At 35.3% G+C, this 9877-nt stretch overlaps 2 protein-coding genes across 2 annotated transcripts; both read right to left on the reverse strand.

Moving 5' to 3' along the window:
* Window positions 1-369: 369 nt before the first annotated feature.
* Window positions 370-833, reverse strand: LOC147408455 (uncharacterized). Its single transcript, XM_086432683.1, has 2 exons — window positions 514-833; window positions 370-391 (listed from the first exon to the last, which is right to left on the reverse strand). The coding sequence occupies exons 1-2, from the start codon at window positions 831-833 to the stop codon at window positions 370-372; spliced, it is 342 nt and encodes a 113-aa protein (XP_086288809.1).
* Window positions 834-3796: 2963 nt separating this feature from the next.
* Window positions 3797-4390, reverse strand: LOC147408456 (RING-H2 finger protein ATL79-like). The gene has a single exon (XM_086432684.1). The coding sequence runs from the start codon at window positions 4388-4390 to the stop codon at window positions 3797-3799; it is 594 nt and encodes a 197-aa protein (XP_086288810.1).
* Between the last annotated feature and the right edge of the window lie 5487 nt (window positions 4391-9877).

Raw genomic sequence — 9877 nt, forward strand, 5'->3', positions numbered from 1 at the left:
TTGTCCTTTTTTTTTTTTTGATAAATAGCATTGTATTCAAGAAATAAATCAAATCGGTCGAGATGACCAACCTGGAAAATACTTACAAGACAAAATTAATCACGAACAAGACAACAAATCCTATCCCACCTAAACACAAAATCTTCAAAAAACAGACCCCTAAGCTCCTTAAATACTTTCGATCAACAAAAAATAAGACCCAAGATAGACATAATTGTTTGTGGACAATCTATCTGCTTTCCCTCGAAGATGCGCATATTTCTCTCAATCCACACCCCCCAATAAATTACGAATGGCATAATGTTCCACAACATCCTCTTTGTGCCACCAAACGTGTGTCCAATTGACGACTAACTAATGAATATATCCTTAACTGATCTCAGTAGGCATGCTAAAATCCCAAATAACTTAAAAAAATGAGTCCAAATGGTATGTGAGAATTTACAATGGATTAAAAGGTGATCCGAAGATTCTCCATCTTCTATACATAACACACAACAACTCGCCCCGCACCATCCACGCCGCATCAACAAATCCGTCGTTTGAATCCTTCCTAGAGCCGCCATCCATGTGAAGAAAGCAACTTTGCTTGGCACTTTTGGACCCCAAATTGAAGCATGAGGAAAGAGCGAAGCCCCATTGTTGTTCAAAGATTGATAGAAAGAACGAACTGAAAATCTTTCATCTTTACTTGCCGTCCAAATCCTCTCATCTTCCCTTCCAGTACGTAACTCGATTCTTGAAGCTTCACCGACTAGCCTGCCAACTTCTTGAAGTTCCCATTCATTAATGCCCATTCGAAAATCAAGGTCCCATGCCCAGTCTCCGCCCATGGCTCGATGAACGGATGTGATTGGTTGCCCTTTCTTCGAGGATATGGAATACAACGTTGGAAATACCTCCATTAGAGGTCGATTCCCACACTATGTGTCTTCCCAGAATCTTACTAGATTGCCTTGGCCCATTTTGAATTTGACTCTCGTTTTGAACAAGGGGATAATCTTCATGATGCCCTTCCACATCCCGCACCCATATGGTTGTCTGGTTGGACCACTTTCCCACCCTATCTGGCTGGACTTGTACTTGTTTTCTATAACTTGTCTCCATAAGTTGTCCCCATCATTTCCAAACCTCCACAACCATTTTCCCCTTAAGGCCATGTTTATTTCCCCAAGTCTCCTAATACCGAGACCACTTTGTTTCTTAGGAGAACAAACCTGTTTCCAATTCACAAGATGGTATTCTGTCATGCCATAGAAAATTACGAAACAACTTGTCTAGCCTTAGTTCTACACTACGAGGCATTGAGAGAAGATAAAGAAAATATATTGGAATGCTAGAAAGAACACTTTTTATCAAAGTCAATTTACCTCCCTTGGATAAGTAATTGGCTTGCCACATTGCTAGTTTCCTTTCAATTCTTTCCACTACCAGGTCCCAGATCGTCACCCTCCTGTATGGGGCCCCCAGAGGCATCCCCAAGTAGGAAGAGGGGAGACTACCCACCTGCCAACCCAATTAAGCTGCTAGAAGAGTTGCGCACTTAACCAAGCCGATTGGACGTACCTTGCTTTTCCTCGTGTTAACTGGAATACTTGACACCATTTCGAAACAACAAAGCAGTCCGCCTAGTCTACTTGTTTGCTCTATGGAATCATCCAGGAACACTAAAGTATCATCTGCGAATTGTAGGTGCGAAATAATAACAGTGCCTGTGCCTATTGAGAACCCTGAGAAAAATCCATTCTCTACCCCTTTTTCCATCATCTTCCCAAATGCTTCTGCTACTATGATAAACAAGAAAGGAGATAGAGGATCCCCTTGTCTGAGACCTCTTGTACTCCTAAAGAAATCGTGAGGCGTTCCATTCACCAAGACCGAGTAAGAAGGGGAAATCACGCATGCCATAACCCATGTGATCCACTTCTTACCAAAGTCCATAATCCCTAACATATATTCCAAAAATTGCTAGTTGACGTGGTCGTAAGCCTTCGCAAAGTCCACCTTGCACACTACACCTGTTTTCCCAGATTTCACTCTAGAGTCAATGCATTCGTTTGCTATTAGAACCCCATCCATAATTTGTCATCCTTTGACTTTGGTGTTCTTTTAAAAATCAATTAAATAATAATTTCAATGTCCTCGTTATCACTACCATCATTATTACTATTATCATTAACATCACCATCGTTATCATATGACCAAATTTTTAGTTTTCGAATTTTTGAAATGAAATGAAAAGCACATGTATGAAGCATATGCTGCATATTTTTCATTTATCAAAATTTTGGCCGATTTTTAGATCAGATTTTTTACAATCCAAAATTGAATAGAATTCAAATCAAAATTTTGTCGTATTCCAAATTGTTAACAAGGCACTACATGGCCAAAATTACTTTTAAACAGATAAATGCACTCCATACAAATTTAAACCTTAAATTAGTAATAGATACAAAAAAAAAAACATACACCAATTTATGGAACGGGCCGAATTAGCTGCACACCACTAGTTGCACATATACCTTTAAAAAAAATTGGGACTGACTAGTTACACACCACTAGTGGCAGATTGCCCTCCAATCTTAAGAAAATACCCCCCCTTTTTTTTATTGCTTTTGTAATTTCTCTCTACCTACAAATTGCACATCATTAGGATAATCTGCTTGTATAGCTACTTGGCTCTACTTGTGCTCTCTTTCTTTCAAGATATTTAATCATTTATTGATTACTTGATTGAATTAAAATGTGCTCTCTTTCTTTCAAGATATTTAACCATTTATTGATTACTTGATTGAATGTGCTCTCTTTCTTTCAAGATATTTAATCATTTATTGATTACTTGATTGACTTAAAATAATTTTCTTTAATGGAAACGTTGCCTTGATTCCTTGGGAAATCTGATAAAATAGTGGCCATTTTTTTGCAAATTTTGTTAACAATAGTTTTGTAGGCATGCTAAAGGAGAAGAAAAATAAAATAAAAGAGTGCAACATTTTTATTTTTTGAGTGCAATCGCACAAATGGAATGCAATAGGAAAATTTTCAATGATTGAGTTCAATTGGTTATGGGTGGTGTGCAACTAGTAAGTCCCTATTTTTTTTTTTGTTACAACCTCTATTTTAATCTAGTAATTGCACTTCATTACAATCTACTAATTGCCCTTCATTACGATAACTTCGGGGTTTTGATATGCTTGCTAGTAAATGGTAAACATGCTTGCTGTGAAACTAAGTATTTTTTTTTTTTTTTAATTACTTTTGGAGCGCAATCAGCCAATTGGAATGCAAAGGAAAGAAAAAATTAAGTGAGAGGAGTGCAATTAGTCGGTCTCATCACCAAAAAAAAAAAAAAAACCTCCTTTTTTTTCAAGATAAACATGGAACCCTGATTCAGTATCCAAACTCCAACTCTTGTTCCACAAGATCCCATGAATTTTTAGTTTCTACTTTGCACTCAAAAAAAGTAATCTGAATGGTGAATTTTAACCATTGGATTTGAGCATTTTCATCATTAACAAGAAAAAACAAGTTAGGAAGAAGTGGTGGGGCGTGAAATAATAGAAATTCAGAACTTACACCGCACCCTTTGTCAATTGATTTCGTCTCTCTTTCACACAACACAAATAGAACCCAAAAAAAAAAGAAAAAGACCAGGGACACACATGTAATTTTGATTGTTTTGTGCATCTGAACCATGATTGACACCTCACCAGTACAGTACAGTAGAGCAGAGCAGAGCAGAAGCGAGCTAACTATTTCTTTCTAATTTAAAAGGGGGAAAAAAAAAGAAAATTACTCAGTCGCTCTGCTGTATCGGCACTTGTGATGGAGATTCGACGTCGACTTCGTTCTCGCCGCGGACGAGACTATTATCCGGCGAAGACGTCAGACAATTGGTCCTGCACGTGGGACAGGAAGCGTGTGAAGATAACCAACCTTGTATGCATTGGGAATGGAACCCATGCTTACACACGGGCAAAACCCTAACCAGTTCTCCTTTGACGAATTCCGACAAGCAAATTGCGCACTCTGCCCCGGACAGCTTCATTCCCTCGGAGAAGACAAGCGTTGGAGGAGAAATCAAGGTAGGTGGTGGTGTATGGGTAGTTTTTTGTGGGTCAGAAATAGGGAGGCGACCATCATCATTGGAGGAGGAGGGTGGTGGTGGTGTGGGTTGGGGGCGGAGGAAGAAACGGATGGCGGCGTTGATGGCAAGAGCACAGACGAGGGCACAGATGAGTAAGATGAGGATCATGGCGATTTTGGAGTCGAAATCTATACCGTTGCTGAATGGATACCACGTGTTTATGTTGGGAGAGGAGAGTGGTGGAGGTGAAGCTGAAACTGAAGAAAGGATTTGATTAATGGAATCAGTTGGTGGTGATGGCATTTTCAGACGTTTTCTTCTTTGCTTTTGCTTTGTGTGCCTTTTTGTTTGTGGTGTTGTATAGAGAGAAAGGGAAAGAGAGAGACACTTTTAATTAAGATGAGAGAGTAATAGAGAGGTTAGAGAAGCTTGTTTGTTTGCGTGGGAGTGTTGGAAGATGGAAATTCTCCTTCTATATATATATATATATATATAAAGGTCCAAATGAAACGATGGGGATTACTTAAAATTACTGATTAGTTTCGGTGGAGTGGAGGATGAAGATAAGGGTGATTTAGACATTACCCCTACGAGTTTGTTGAGTATTTATTTGATATAACTCCCTCCTTCCCTCCCTCGTGTTTGTTTTCAAAAATTTATCCATTGACCATAGTCTTCTATATCTATAAAATGAAAGAAAAATAACATCACCCGGTTTTCAATCTCTCCTTAAAAAAAAAAAAAAATATCTCTTGTTTTGATATTAGGGCAAATTCTTTTAATCAATTTTCTTTGTTATTATTATCTTGTCAAAATTCTTTTAATCAACGTTGTTATTATTATCTTGTCAAAATTCTTGATATTCCATATTGATCAGCAGCCACTTAACTCGATTAAGTATAAAAGTAAAAAAGTAAAACCTTGTGCTTTTGTTCCAATCTATTTGAATGCTATGGGTGGTTTGGTTTCGGTGGTGGAATTGTATTTGTCTGTCTTTGGGAATGAATATTGATAGTGAAAGACAAAAGAAAGGATAGGGATCAGGGCTTCTCTTTGGGCCCACTGAACCTTGTCTATGAGTGGGAAAACGTTTTGATCAGTTTTGTTTTTGTCCGCATCAGCAGCTCTCTCTTTTTTTTGTTGTTGTGGTGGTGTGTGTATTACTGTAGTGTGGTGTCGTGTTAAAGTTCCTTTGGATTTCAGAGACGTAGAGACACTTGTATTGCCCTGTCGTTTAGCGTTCAAGGGGGAAGTTTTTACTTACGAGCAATAGATCGTAGATAGAGAGAGAGAAGAGGCCCTGGCCCACCATAGTTATGAAACCCAACTAGGCCCATCCATGTTAGTTTTGTGATTATTGCGATGGGTCCATCAAATCCCACTTACCCAAATGTAAGCCACATATGCTGGTTCTTTCTTGGACCCATTACTGGAACCCTATTTGCAATTGCCTACATCGCAGGCAACAAACACAGTACACTTACTTCTTCGTCTTCATCACCGCTACTACGTGGGACCCACCACATTGTTGCAAACTGCAACCAAGTGTAATAATGATTTTCTAACTCAGGGTGACTCAAAAACTCAACTGCTCGGTTCTTTCTATGGGATACACAGCTGGGGATGTGCAGTTGTCTACTTCGAGGGAAAAAATCTACGGTTATTGCACCTGCCACGTTAGTGAGTTTTTGAATTATTATTTCAGATTGAATTACAAAATCAGCACTCTGCAACCAATGCCTTGTCAGGCCGTCCACGTGTCTTACTAAATTCATGGCCCCATCTCAATTATATGAAATTTTTAATTTTTAATTTTTAATTTTGGTAAGACACGCAATAATTCTAGAAGATGTTAGATTTTAAGAATTTTCATGTAAATGTCCATCAGTCTTTTAATATAACAAATTATATCAGCAACTTTCTAGACATTTTATTATGGGCCACTGGTGGACGACACAAGACTTGGTTGATGTGGTCGAGGCAACGATTGTGATTATACAAGGGTATGGGTATGTGAAAATTTATGATTAAGTTGTAACCTTTTATTTGAGTATCTCTTTCACAATTAAGATATATGCATTTTTAATATTTTGAGGAGATTTATCTAATATTGAAATCGAACAAAGAAAAAATATATAACTAGCTAGATTACATTTACAATATTAAGTTCATCATTTTTTATTGTCAAATTTAACATTTTTATTAATGAACTAGACAATTTTTTTATGAAAATATTGACAAATCAATAGTAATTTAAAATGATTGAAAAACGTCGAGTTTATCAATAATTTAACAAATATCATCGAATTTGATAATTGTAATATTTTGGAGTTTGACTATAATTATTGATGAACTCAACGCTTTTAAGTCATGTTTTAATGGTGAGCTCGACAATAATTAAGAAATACATTTCTTACTAAATGACTACTAAGATATCACCCAAACCTTAAAGACTACTTAGAAAGAAATCCCTTGGCCGAATTTTCCTTATAATAAAAGAGCACTTGCAGCTGATGAATGGTATACTTGTCTTTGCTGCATGTTACCGCACCTTGTCAAGAGTTGCAAGAATTAGACTAATATTTAAAGAGGCGTGTTAGACATGTCTGCCCACTTTTCAATCAACATTAGAGATGCCCCTTTGCATTTTCAAAATGATGCCCCCCACCCTCAAAAAAAAAAAAAAAAAAATCTATCATCTTCAATTTAGAGTTATGTTCATATCTGTGTTTTCAGCCTTAATGCTATCTTCTTCTTCAACCTTCAAACCTCAAAAAAAAAAAAAAGATGAAATGGTATTTTTGAGAAACCCACTCGATTATAAATGAATTTGATTAGAGTTGTGCATCAATGGTACACCTTCATAGATAACAAAATATAAATATAGGTGTAGTTATTTCTAACAAATTTGATCGAGTCTGCCAAAAAAAAAAGTTGATGATTGAATTGTGAGAAGGAACACTACTAACAAGAAAAAAAACATCATCCATCAACAACTTTCTTTTTTTTTTTTTAATTGTAAGTATCAAATTCTTACCATTCCATCCAAAACTTGAGGAAATATTATTTTCTCGGTAATAGTAAAGCACATTCCAATGCATGCATGTACAGTTAATTAGACAGATAAAGTTTTATGATAGCTGCTATTAACACCCCAACTTTTACTTATTACACCAAAATTTCTTACATTATTTATCACACTTCAATTAAAAATTAAAACACACCATTCAAATATTACAAAGGTTTGACTCAAATTATTATCTCAACATTACAAAACATTAATATAACACTCGTTTCAAACAATTTCACTAGTTATTTACAATTATGATTAGGCTCATAAAATCTTAAATCCAAAAAATAGAAATCTAGCAAAAAAAAAAAAAAAGAGAACCAGTTACTTAATCAATAAATAGAGCTGGAAGTCCTCTTCGATACAGAACTCAAAAGGACTTAAATTGAGCTCAAAATCTTCAAAATAGTGAATGGGTGTCTTTAGGTCAACCAGTTAACTCACTGGTCACTACATGGATTGATTAAAAGTCTCAATATTCTTCAATCATGGTTTTAACATGCTTTAACAGACTTTATTGGATCCAATGTTCTTTTATAGAAACATTCAATATATCAAAAACAATATATGTCCATGTATAAGTGATTGGTCAACAAACCATTCAAGAAATGGTTAAAATATGCATAATCATAAAAATTGATTTCAATAAGTCAGACTCTTCAAGCAAAAATGATTCCAAAGAGTAACTAAGCATTATTTTAGTAAGAATCAACTATGAAAATAACAATCAAACAAGCCCTATTCATAACTGATAATCTTAGAAAACAGATTCTGTAGAACATCAACAGATAGAGCTTTAAACATAATAAAATATAACTTGAAAACTGATTTTTAACAAGAATCGATTTTGATACCTGCTGCAAACAGATCTTTACTTTAAATTGATTCTTGAAATAAGAACTCATTATTCAAGCAGAACCAAACAACACCTACATAATAAGATTAATCAAAATCGATTCCCAAACGCATTCAAAACATGCCTCTTTCTTTTTCAAAAATTGATTCTTTATAACCTTTCCTTAACAGAATTAAATGTGAGGTTCAGTCAACCAATAAAACACACTAGTTAGAATGAACATTCAGTTTGGTCAGGTTCAACTTGGACCCTTTCTTTACAACTTGGGCTGATTGCCTCAAGCCCATTGGGTTCTAGTCATGGTCCATTGACCAAAATCTTCAAGTCAAGGCACTTGACGAGTCCAACTAGTCCATTGACCAGGATCACTACAAACCAAAAGACTTAATAGAAACGTTATACTTGCGGACCCTGAGGTTTTGGACTGGGCTTTTAGGCCCGTTTTATGATCATGTTCTGATGGGTTTTCTTTATACGCTTGATACACTAAAACATAGGGGTGCAACTTGGTTCGGTTTGAGGTCAAATCGGAACCGAATTGATCTAGGTCGATTCCATTAAATAAGAACCCGAACTGAACCAAATTTCCATAGAACCAAACCAACCCGAACCTAGCTAAGGTCGGTTTGGTTCAATTCGATTCTAAGGATTGCCAATATCTTCAATACCTAATTGAATCAACCTATTTTTAATAAAAATAAATAAATACGAATATGAAATCTCATATAATGAGTCATTAATCCATCCATCAATAAAAAAAATCATTAATGTATCCATCCAAAAAAAAAAAAGGTCAATATTTTTTTCATCAATTAAAGAAAGTAATTAATCCCATCCATCCAAGAAAATGTCATTAATCTATTCATAAAATAATAATCAATTTATTAAAAAAAATTGGTATAGTTTATTAAATAGATATAATATAAGATTTTTGTCCTCACTTTGGTTCGGTTCTTACAAGGCATGAACCAAGAATCAAACCAAATTTGTTGATTCTCTATTTTTTTAACCCAGAACCAAATCGAAGTTCATTATAAATCGAACCAAACCCATCCAAAGCTCTCGCTTTGGTTCGATTCTCGGTTTGAACCAGACCAAATTGCACCCCTATTGAAACATATAGCAATATAGAATTGACTCAAAACACTTGGTCCCAACATACAAGGGGCTGGGTTTTTTAGACCATTAAACTTTATAACCCATCAAATAATATTACATTTACTTTACGAGGGTTTGAAACCCTAACAGTATAACTAAACACCCAAAAAAGGTAGGGCTAATGGCAGCACCAGTGATTGGAACACTCCAACCAGAAATATTGATGGGGGTCCGACGACCCTTACCATTCAGTCCATCGACATTTGGATAAGCAACCGATTATGGATTTTATCCAATTTCTCCAAATACTTCACAAAATTGATCGAAAATCACTAAGCCAAATATTCGATTGAAATGACATTTGGTCATATGCTCTGATAACAATAGTTGGATTTTTCATCCAAATACAAACTCGAAAACAAGATCTAGAACTTCGAATGTCAATCAAATTAAATTTTTCCATCATTCATGAACTTAAAATATGTTTACATACCTGGATATTGGAATGATAATCTCAAGTCAAACTATCATGAATTTTTACTTTTAATTGATCAGTTAACTTATTATCAAATCATCTTCAAACCATAAAAATTTATTGATCCCAAAATTCATTGTAACACTTAATTCATTCATCTGCATCGAATCAAACAATTTATTAATTAATTACCGACCAAGCAATTATGTCTTAGTTGCTCAATTACTCTGCTTCAAATTGAAGATCAAGACCTTTTACAGATTTTAAAATCTTCTTTTCTTTTAAATTTAT

The sequence above is a fragment of the Akebia trifoliata genome, chromosome 3 (assembly GCF_017979445.1).
Source record: "Akebia trifoliata isolate Shusen 1 chromosome 3, ASM1797944v1, whole genome shotgun sequence".
In the NCBI taxonomy this organism is placed as follows: Eukaryota; Viridiplantae; Streptophyta; class Magnoliopsida; order Ranunculales; family Lardizabalaceae; genus Akebia; species Akebia trifoliata.

What these genes read in the sequence shown, in the direction of transcription:
- LOC147408455 (XM_086432683.1), bottom strand. Translation starts at nt 833, where the DNA reads ATGGGCGGAGACTGGGCATGGGACCTTGATTTTCGAATGGGCATTAAT. An exon ending in TTGTTGATGCGGCGTGGATG is followed by an intron (nt 392 to 513) that starts GTGCGGGGCGAG and finishes TTGGGATTTTAG; the next exon opens with CATGCCTACTGAGATCAGTT.
- LOC147408456 (XM_086432684.1), bottom strand. Translation starts at nt 4,390, where the DNA reads ATGCCATCACCACCAACTGATTCCATTAATCAAATCCTTTCTTCAGTT.